The 11,303-nt window shown below is 30.6% G+C and overlaps 1 protein-coding gene and 1 long non-coding RNA gene across 5 annotated transcripts; one reads left to right on the top strand and one right to left on the bottom strand.

The window, feature by feature from the left end:
* Positions 1–221: 221 nt before the first annotated feature.
* On the bottom strand, positions 222–10,578 carry LOC103568304 (tribbles homolog 2). 3 transcript variants are annotated; one of them, XM_053738266.1, is made up of 4 exons: positions 10,483–10,578; positions 5,282–6,273; positions 4,283–4,584; positions 222–1,735 (listed from the first exon to the last, which is right to left on the bottom strand). In XM_053738266.1, the coding sequence occupies exons 2-4, from the start codon at positions 5,570–5,572 to the stop codon at positions 1,279–1,281; spliced, it is 1,050 nt and encodes a 349-aa protein (XP_053594241.1). In that variant the 5' UTR covers positions 5,573–6,273; positions 10,483–10,578; the 3' UTR covers positions 222–1,278. The 3 variants fall into 3 exon arrangements, with proteins under 3 accessions (XP_053594241.1, XP_008543342.1, XP_008543343.1); XM_008545120.3 differs by lacking the exon at positions 10,483–10,578 and adding an exon at positions 8,601–9,130; XM_008545121.3 differs by lacking the exon at positions 10,483–10,578 and adding an exon at positions 6,595–6,650.
* Positions 9,533–10,797, top strand: LOC106693401 (uncharacterized). Of its 2 annotated transcripts, XR_008403524.1 has the most exons (5): positions 9,533–9,697; positions 9,993–10,217; positions 10,307–10,436; positions 10,559–10,607; positions 10,717–10,797. It is a non-coding gene; the product is annotated as an uncharacterized LOC106693401 (long non-coding RNA). The 2 variants fall into 2 exon arrangements; XR_008403523.1 differs by lacking the exon at positions 10,717–10,797 and having other exon boundaries at positions 10,559–10,632.
* Positions 10,798–11,303: the final 506 nt, after the last annotated feature.

Raw genomic sequence — 11,303 nt, 5'->3', positions numbered from 1 at the left:
TTTAATAACATTTTATTTATTTACCCTACTATCACATAAGTTACGTATTTAAAAGTGTAAGCTACTGTCCGACGTGTTTTTTAAGCCACGCTTCCGTGTCAGTTCCCAACAATACCAACTCTATTATCACGTATCGTAATAAATTATAATTTGGTACCAATAACTCTAACATAAAGAAAAATTAAACGATTAACTGGTCAAAAAAATAATGAACAGACAAATATTCTATATATATTCATATATTTGTTTTTTTTTAATGTTTCACATACGTCCATTTCTTTACTATCTACTTATTTACATCACTTGTTTTATCGCTCTATAACTTTAAGACATAAAACTTAATTAAATGAACTTATAATATTTATATCATACACATTTATCTCGTCATTGACAAAAGCATTATTATAATAATATTCAGCCGTATACTCCAGTAATAAGGAGTAAAAAATATAATATTAATTATAATAACAGTAATTATTAAAAGGATGTTTTTTTACAGTTATAGAACTCAACGAAGACGTCATACACTTGTTTTTAAATATCTTAAATAAAAATTATTTAAGGGTTCTACGAGTAAAAAAAAAAAATATATGATTTATGTCTAAAGTTTATGAAAAATATTTTCCATTTTTAAAAACTCCTTTCTCAAAATAATTGATATATCATTCAAATATTAATTAATATATAGACATTGATTTTAAATAATTTATGGCATGAAATGAATGAATATTTATTTAATATTATATTTAAAATTTGATTTTATCACTTGTGAGCCCTTAAGCAATTATTTATTTTTATTATCTCATTAAAAGTATCTAATCTTTCAGTTTTTTTTCTGCAATCACGATGTGTTTACACAGACTCTGCTGATCTGGAACACGCTCTGGCATATTTACCCGAAGGTACGGAAGAATGGACTTGCGTTCAGTAATTCAAACAATTAAAAAAAAAAAATAATAATAATAATAATAATAATAATAATAATAAATAAATAACTGAACAATGGGTTGACAGTACGATCAGGTGTGAATGCACGACTTCAATTACGAATGTTATTTTAAAAAGTAAAAAGCATACACACAAATAATTTATCTATGATAAAATAATAACCATTTTGTTCAGGATTTAACGAAAAAAAAAAATAATAATAATTAAATTATAAAAGAAAGAAAACGAAAAAATAATCAACAAATATACCAACAGGAGAAATAAAAACACAATAATTATTAATAATTATTGTAATATGTACGCAATTATTGGAATAAAATATTCACGAAATCAGTCTTGAGAACGATTGGTCTGATTGTCAGGAACGAGCTGATCGTGGTTAGACATTTTACCGGTGATATGCGAGGGACTTAACAGCGGTTTAGATAACCACGGATGCCTCAGTAAATCCGGTGCGTCTGGTCTTTCTGAAGGATCTCGCCTTAATAAAGCTCTGATTAAACACCGTGCACGTGCACTAAGTACATCTGGTACATTGAATTGTCCTCTTGATATTTTAGCAAATAGCGATGCATGCTCGGCGTCATTAAATGGATAACGGCCAACTAGCATTGTGTAAAGTAATACACCGAGTGACCAAATATCCGCAGCTTTACCAGAGTAAGCTCGTCCCGAACGTAAAACTTCTGGTGCAACATAAGCAGGACATCCACGTCGATCTGTTAATTTGTCATCATCCTCATCAACTATTACTGCATCCTCGAGACTTTCCAACCGTAAACGGGTCCTGCAATAAAATAAATATAAATATAAATATATATAATCTATTAAGTATCATTTGATAATTTTTTTTCTTTCAATACATCATTTTCTGTACGTATATATTTATTATCCATAGATGAAATAAAATAATAAAGCAAATGAAATGAGAATGATTGTAAGCCCGTGGGTTATCTCCGTGACTCCAAGACAGAGTATTGCAAAGCACAAAAGAGAGATACGCGTAGCGTTTACTCAACACGACAGCTAAACAAGTAAGTAAGTCTCTATACATAGTTTACGTTAGCCGCGTGACTGTAAGACATTCAATTTAGCAAGAGTCTTTGACGATTGAGACATCGGCATAAACGTAGCATTGGTAAACCGTTGGTGGATAAGAGTTGTAGACGAAAGACAGTAACAACTAACAACGAGGTCTAATGGCTAATATAGTGTGTTGTTAGTAGAGTGTAAGTAAGTTGGTTAATGTATAATAGAAGTAATCGTAGCGAAAGCCCCAATGCTAGAGGGTTTTTATACCTCAAGGCACCAGATATACCATTTAAATTTATATTAAGTCTTTGCTTATAATGATACTGTCTCACTTAACTTATATTGAGATTTGTACCTAATGTCAGTTGGCTTATTCGTATATAAATTTATGTATGTATGTATAGATAGATATTAGTAATACGGAAGTATATAAGAGTTGAGTATGTATAAAAGTAATGTGAGAGTACGCGTAATACAGCCTCGAGTACATGTATGATTGGGTAATAACAAGAGCTTGGCCCATCGCCGATTACCACACGTTTTTGATTTGGTCCTCACGACTTTTATGCCGTGACTCCATTGGTACACATGCATATAAATATATTGTGGATATATATGTATTTATGTAAACTTAAATGTCTTGTTATTCACAAAACCAATTGATATTCCAGGTCGTGGCACATAACATACGCCTTTATTCACGCATGTAGGTGAAAAAAAAAAAAAAAAAAAAAAGAAAATCGCATCCAGTTATCCGAAGTGAAATATAAAAAAGAAAATGAGAGCGAGAGAACATAAGAGAGAAAAAGAGATAGGGAGAGAGGTGGGTCGTTGACATCTGCTTTCTTCGCAAACTTTCACTCCCGGTTGTTTTAACGGGTTCAAGAACCTCTAATAAAAATTCAAGCGCAAGTCTTGTTGAGATCAACGGCTCTTGTGAAATACCCGCGTGATGACCAATCGCTGTCGATTGGGAACTCAACGAATGAACGAACGAACGACGAGAATGTCGAGAGGATTAGGAATAGAAAGAGTATATGTGTGTATATATAAAAGAGGACATCAACAAGGCCACATTTGAATTACAAACATTTAATTAATATTTTTCCAATAATTATTAAAATTTTTTAAATTATTTTAATAAAAAAATGAAGGGAGAAAAAAAATAAAAAAGCGAATAACTCGTTTAAAATTAAAAGAAACTGAAGAAAGTTAATTTTGAGTGGGAGAGCCGAATACCGAACGTTGTTGGACACTGTGCTAAATCCGAGCATCTGAGTTCGATGCCCGATGTATCCGCGTGGCGCTTTGAAAGTACGAGGTATGTGTGTAAAGCCGTAAGCATACTCGAAGATGCTTAGTTGAGTAAGAATTGAGTAAATAAATTGATAAACAAACTTTTTAAAGTTATTAGTAACATTTAAATTAATACACATGATAAGAAGTTGGTAAACGGCGATAAAATAGATTGTAGTAAAAATAAAAGAGAGAGAGAAAGAGAAGAGGGAAAGGAACCCTCGGGCTACCAGGGCACGGCCAGTAAAACAACCACACGTTTGTTAATTATATATACGAAGGTGGTTTCAAAACCCTCCAGTCGATGAACCAATATGCTTTTCTGACTTGCAACACGTGCCCCTTCCTTCTTCTCTTCTCTTACGTTATTACATTTTATATATTTTCGCTCTTTTTCTCCCACTCATCTCTCACTCAATATCACCATCTCTATTTAACGTATAATTATTTTTATCTTTCATACTTGTTCTCTTCCTCTCATTCCTTCTATTCATGTTCTGTTCGTTCATGTGCAAGACCCGGCATCACCAGCAGCATATGCGACGCGCCCGGGCTCCGTGTATTATATACTTGAACCGCAGGAATGCGAGCGGCGCGATTGGCCAACACAAATGCATGCAAGCCGGTTCCCGGGCTTGGCCTGTGCCAGCGGCTTTGTACATCTACGATGACAACTAACGTGGAAGAACGTTATATATATAAATGTATGTAAGTATGTATGTATGTACGTCAGTGTAGGCTTTAAGTTATGCCTGCCTGCTTCAATCCACCTAGACTTTAGAGTTCAATTACACACCCAACAGCGCCTGCCTTGCTCTTCAACCTTGTCACGGAATTTCCCATGACCAAGACAAACTAATCACTGGCGTAGTGACGAGTATTTTTTTCCCGTCATATATACGTCAAAATTATTATTATTCTCATTTTTTATTTCCTTTCTTATTTTTTTTTTCCTCATCTACTCTCATTGTTAGAGAAAAATATGTTATGCTGATATTAAAATTACCTCGCTTCATCCGCAAAGACGAATTTCCTGAGTTTGAGATCCCTGAGCACGACACCATTATCGTGGCACGTAGCAACAGCCTTGGCGGCTTGCCTAAAAAGCCGTCTCGCCTCAGGCTCTCGTAGTCGCCGTCTTGCCCTCACATACGCATGAAGATCACCATGGTGACCCTCCAGTAGTAAATATTTTTTATCACGAGATGCATCGACTATTCCAGCAACACCACTAGCAGCTCCTGTTCCTTCTAGTCTCATGTGAGCCTGTAAAAGTGCCTCGCCCCCTTTATCGCTTGCTGTGAGTTGCTAAAAATTTAAATAAAAAAAAAAATCCATTAATATATTATTAATGAACCTGCAATTACTGAAGATTATTGTGCCAAGGTAAAAAAATTATTGAAACTGTCCTTTTTTGCGTTAAAAAAAAAATATATAATAAATAAATATATAAATATACTTAAATATATACAAGATTATGAGTAACCGGTTTGTAATGTAATTAAATAGATAATTAGACTTTGACTTTGAAATTCAATTGTCAATGATGATGATAATGATGATAATAATAATAATAATGATGATGACGATTATGATGTTGTCAGGGAACGGATCTGGGGCTTACGAAAGCACCCAGAGAGGACGTAATCGTCAATTGAATTCAACGCCCCTGGTTGCGAGTGTACGATTATGAATAAAATGAATATATACATACATAAAAATATATATATATATATATATATATATATATATTAAAAGACGTGTTATAATACCCAGTCCTTGTATTTGTTCGCGCGGGATGCTGATGTAACTTTCATTGTATAACGCGCGTTGATTGTAAAACGTTAATGACGACGTTAAACTGTGTAAAAGAAGTACCATGAACATGAGAATACACTTGCGATATAAATTTAATCAGTATTATTATCATCTTGGTCATCATCATCATCTCCATAATTAAAAATCATTAATACTTATAAAATATTAAAATGAAATTGATCCTTACCTTGGCAACAAGTTGCTGACCAGTATGGACATCAACACATCGGTAGAGAGCACTGCCCTCAGCCGGTCCAACAAGTAAAAATCTATCACCAAGTATCGTGGGACCATGCTGAGTTGTCGGTACAGATTCACAGCTGGGAAATACAACTGGTGATACTGGTGGTGTTGTCTCCTGATCATTACAATTCGGTTGACTGACGTCTTGATGGCCATTTGGATTAACCAGGAACTTGCCATTGTTGATACGCGTCACTGTTAAATTCAGCGGATGCTGACGATTGGCCAATCTCATATTGCACGAGCACACGGATTTTTATCCTTACCTTTTTTTAGGCACACTGGCACACACAACAACCAACAATAAACAACAGCAATAGAAACAAACGAATCTACTTAGCGTACACTATATTATACTCTGTTGTATTATAAAGTAACAAACAATTATTTCTTGTGTATGTCCCACCGCAATTACTATTTACTCAAACACCACTCAGACAAGTAGTCAGTTGCAATGGCTTACAACAACGATGACCTTCGTTAAATTGGAACACTTTGCTGGTGTTTATTTTTTTTATTCTCTCTTAATTGTTGATTCGTTATTACAACTACGTTTTTATCTATCTTTTTATTATTAACCGACTAAGCAGTTGTGTATCAATATTCACTTATTATACCTATGTATTTATGAATGTTAATTATTTTTATTTGTACACTTTACATAAAACTTAACAACCACGTGTTCATTATCGATTGTGTGGTCATATATAATTATTTACCGAAGCATTGCTTTCATTTTTTTTTAAATCTTCAGGTAACTGTAGTATTAAATTATTATTGTTACTATTATTATTATTAATTATATCACTTTTTTTGTTTAATTATTATATAAGATAGGTGGGGTTTATTTCAGTAGTAATTGTTCATAACCATGGACGGAGTGTTTAAATTTTGACTTTATGAACTTGATGATTCACTAAATTACCCTGATTTATTCTGAAAAATAAAAAAAATCCATTAGTAAATTAAAATATATGCAAAATATAAAAAAAGAAGATAAATTTAAAAATTATAATAATCTATGAGTAATGATAATTGGGACATATCAATGAAACAAAGAAAGGAATCCCAGCATTGCGACATTGAAAAAAAAATAGTGGAATATAATAACTGATGAAAAAGATAAAAAATACACGAGTTATAATGTCAATTATATACGTATCTATATCACATAATACAGCGAACATTATACGTATATATTTAATACTGTACATACTGTTGTAAATATATGAAATATTAAAAATAATTAAAATGTACATTTGTTTAAAGCAGTTGTGATTCAGACAACGTGATTTCAGCACAATAATGACTCGCTTTCGACATCCGTCTATAATACAGTTGTGTAATTACAAACCGGACAAGCTGGTGGTGGGAGACCTTTAAGGTCAGGGGTACCTGGAAGGTGCTTCAGTGTTTCTACCAACCATTTTAGCTATCAGTATTATCAAACTCATTCAATAACAATTATTACTGAATATTTTAATTTATATACATACGTTTATAAATAAACAGTATTTGAAATATTTAAATTTTTTAAGTTTCGCGCTCATTTTCGCGCATGATTTTAGAGTTACGCGTGATCAATACGATTGCGGAAAATGGCTTTGTATTTAATTGAGTATAAATATTTTAAACAATAATATAAATTTGAATAATAATAAATATGTAGATGAAGAAATCAAAAGAGGAATTGTTTTATTAGTTAATAAATGATTTTAAAAAATGGGTATATTTATGTATGTGTGTGTGTGTTTACGTTGCTTGTAGATTGCATTTCATCAACAACCTTGAGTGCAGCAAGACACAATGATATTGATCGGAGTATGATCAAAGAACACTATATACATTAACATCCATGATACATGTCATACGGTCCACATTCATACTCATACATATTAAATTACAACACATGTATTAATGTGTTTATTTAACAGGCGACTAACGAGTGTCGAAATTTAATGAATAAAATCACGTAGATAGAAAATTTAAAAATTGGCGGTAAAGTATTTTTTAAATATTAATAAAGAGACAAATTAAGTCAGTCGGATAGAAATTATGACAAAATTCGGAGTAAATTTTATAAGACTTTAGCGTAAATATATATAGATATATATGTATGATAAATTATGCTTAGTTGTTGAGACCGGATAGCTGGCCAGATATCCTTCGTTAAGGTCAAAATGGCCGAAGTCCAGCGAATAAATTCAAATTGCTTCAGAGAATACTGATACTACACACAAAAAAAAATATTCTCGACTAAATGTAAATATTCTTGATTCAAAAAAATTTTTTTGAAAACTTATTTTCTTGGATAAAGTAGAAATTTATGACCAAGATGAATTATTATCCTGAAGTTAACAGGATTTTTTTTTAATGAAACAGTGACAAAAAAAAAAAACTAAAAATATGCACTTATAGAGAATTAAAAAAACTTTAAGTGCAATTTTTTACAATTTATAAAAAATTATTAGATATCGGCTAACTTCAGAATCATAGAAAAATTAATGAGTGAATGTAGCAGATATCAGACAAATTTAAAATTACAAATAAATGAATTAAATAATTAAAAATAAAAAAAAATGCACATACTCATTTTCAAATTCTACAAATGTGTATTTTTCAAATTTTATTCCATTCTTATTTAATTTACTTATTTCAAAATTTTGAAAATTTAAAATTGTCAGCTGCATTTTACATTCATGAAAAATTCACTTGACTCAAGAAAATCTTTACAGGATTTCCAAAAACATTTGTCTTCTAAAATATTTCTTGACTCAAGATTTTTTCTGTGTAGTCATCATTAATCTATCAAATTTAAAAAACAGATTTTGTATTAATTGTTTTAATGTTTAAATTTTCGTAATTAAATTCACGACACAGTTTAAAATTATAAAAAAATAAAACCAATGGAAATCGATAGCAAAAAAAAGAGTTAGGAAAAATAATGAAGTTGTAAATCAGATCAGAGAAAGCACACAGAGAACACCCAGTTGTAATGAAGAAGAACAAGTAGTTAATGTTGTTATAATTGTGAAAGCGCTTTCGGATGAAATCCGACAAATGTTATTATAAATACAAATATATATTTTGTAAACACAGTCACTTATAAATAAATTAAATAAGATAATTTATTAAATAAAAAAATATATATAAATATGTTGGTAGATATATAACAACATCAACCACCGCACTTTGCACTTCAATCTTTGACACTATTTTTTATCTTTACATAAATTATTATAAATAAATCCATAGAAAATTACCTTAGTTTATTTATTGTCGTCGTTGTACACCTTAATTTACCATAAACATATATATGTAAATATATGCATATAATTATTGTCACAACAATGTAACAATAATACTTTTGATAACAACGTTTTTCGTAATTGTCAATGTCAGACCGGATTAATCCGGCGATGATGAAAAAACTAGTCGTAATTTCTTCAGCGGATATTGATTACTAATAATTTTTTATATTATTGAATTTATATATATATGTATATTTAAACCGTAATAAAATGCGGTTGAATATCAACGATTTAATATAATATATTTAATTATATTATATTATATTGTACGAATTATTCGTAAATCGGGGAACAGTTAAAGTCCAAAAGAGGACTTAAGCCGATCTCCGCTTAGAAACAACGACGACACAGACAATACGAAATTAATAATGACGTGTAAGCAGCACCAACCGTACGCGCCATTGTGTAACTACTAACTGACGACTGGGCACTCACTGAGACGCAAGTTGCTTCGACTGAGTTTAAACTCAACTGAGTAAAGACTCAAAGCCTCTCAGCCAACCATTTTACCCACACATACAATACACGTACATGTACAGGTACAACTACAAGTGTCTGTATACTCACACCCATACTCATTCATTTCACATCACCATCACCAACATCAGTATAACAGAACATATATACGTCATACATATTAAGTATAAGAAATATATATACAGAGAATTTCTTCACATTAACATCAATGTGGGGTTGTAGTTTGTATCACTAGATTAACTGGTGGTTGAAATATATATACATAATACATATATGTGACATGTGTGCACATATGAGTCTAACGCGCATGCGTGTAGAGCAAAAATGACAATACGGAGGTACGTGTATGTTAATTTATGAATGTGTTAAATGTATGTATATAATTTTTATGTATTGGTTCTAGGGTACGGTATAGGTTACTGAACATATTGCGAGGATATACAATTATCTGGCATACGTGGGTTAACGCGAGTGACACCACGTAGACGATTTACTGATGATACGATGCTCTTCATGGACACGTTATGATATTCTATATTATGCTGATTTACGTGGTGCTTTCAGATCAAATGGTAGTTGTTTTATGTTAAATTTATAGTGACCATGATTACATTTGTTTGTTTATTTAATCATTTAACTTTGAGATCTAATCCCTGTTTAAAAATATTCATTGAAAAGAGTTGAAAATTATGAAATTCGAATTCTTTTCAATAATTTAAATTTTTGTTTGTATATATAGATGTACAGTTTGCATGCAGTGACCGCTTCTCAATTCTTTTCAATCAGTATTTTTAACCTGGGATTGTTTAATTAAATTTTTGAATTTTAAAAATGTCTTTGAATGACTTTTATTTTATTTTATTTCAGGTCAACTTAATTTTTTTTTTAGGGTTTTTTAGGAGATCTTAATTTAAATCGATGAATAAAAAGTTTGTAATTTGGTTTTTATAAACTGATTATTTTTATAAATTCTTTTCTCACTAGGACGTCATTAATTAACACATATTATTTAAGAATGTGCTGTACTATTAATTCTTGATATGTATTATGGTACTAATTAAAATTCGATCTTATATCTTAATCGAATAGAAGGTAATTCAGGTCAAATATTGTCATACTTTCAACAGTTCTATTTACAGTTAAGAATCAATTTGATAATTAATTACTAATCGTTTTTAAAGATTAAGTCAAAAATTTATTTTTAAATTCCAAGAGATTGATTAAGTAATTAGTCAAGTTTAAAAAAAAAATTACACGTTATTGGTACGTAAAAAATGTTATCATACCTCAATTGCCTTCAAATAATCAAAGGTAATATTTTAAATATTAATTATATATAAGTAGATTAAAAGGTTACCTGTAGATGTTGATATTTTAATTGTGATTGAAAATAAATGATTAAAGACTAAATATGTTTATATATTTGCTTATAGGAAAAATATCGTGAATGAAATATGATTGGTCGGAGAAGACAGAGTAACTGTAAGTGACAATATAGCTACAGTAGATTGCAATATATGTACATATATCACAATGTAGACATATATATTGCACAAATTGTCTTAACACAGCGCAACCGTTTTTTCCTCAGCATGCATCATCATATCTATACCTGATATGACACAACCTGATGTATATTTATGAATTTGTATATTCATATATTATATTTAAGCCTCGCAATATCGTATCATTGTATATCAACAAACAAAAGCGTAAAACACACAAAACCGTTGAGGAAAAACATATTATTTGGCTACGGAATGTCAACAAAAGTATAGTCAACCGGATGTGCACCGTCGATGACGCAGTTGATAATATGAAAATGGAATTTAACACCGATCGTCATATCCGCCGTCATCGTTCATTAATAAAAAGGAAACAATAATTTATATATATATATATATATATATATATATATAGAATGTAAAAGATATATCTTTAACAATTGACAAAACAAAAATTATAAAATTTTAGATTAAAAATCAAATTTAAAATATATGAAATAATATTTTAAAAATGGACTACATATTTATAATAGACAATGCAAGTAAACTTGCATTAAATAGATATACATGTATATATACGCTGTGCACGATTGCATAGTACATAGTTGGATCGTGGTGCGAGTAAATATTTCCAAACCCCTGACATATTAGTCAACGTTTTATATTAGACGCC

This window comes from Microplitis demolitor, chromosome 4 (assembly GCF_026212275.2).
Source record: "Microplitis demolitor isolate Queensland-Clemson2020A chromosome 4, iyMicDemo2.1a, whole genome shotgun sequence".
Classification (NCBI taxonomy): domain Eukaryota; kingdom Metazoa; phylum Arthropoda; class Insecta; order Hymenoptera; family Braconidae; genus Microplitis; species Microplitis demolitor.
The sequence above is the reverse complement of the archived record's forward strand: the minus strand, read 5'-3'. Positions and strand labels throughout refer to the sequence as shown.

Coding starts and splice junctions, on each gene's coding strand:
- LOC103568304 (XM_053738266.1), bottom strand. CDS start 5,572: ATGAGATTGGCCAATCGTCAGCATCCGCTGAATTTAACAGTGACGCGT. Junction 4,585..5,281: donor GTCAGCAACTTGTTGCCAAG/GTAAGGATCAAT, acceptor TTAAATTTTTAG/CAACTCACAGCAAGCGATAA. Junction 1,736..4,282: donor GTCTTTGCGGATGAAGCGAG/GTAATTTTAATA, acceptor ATTTTATTGCAG/GACCCGTTTACGGTTGGAAA.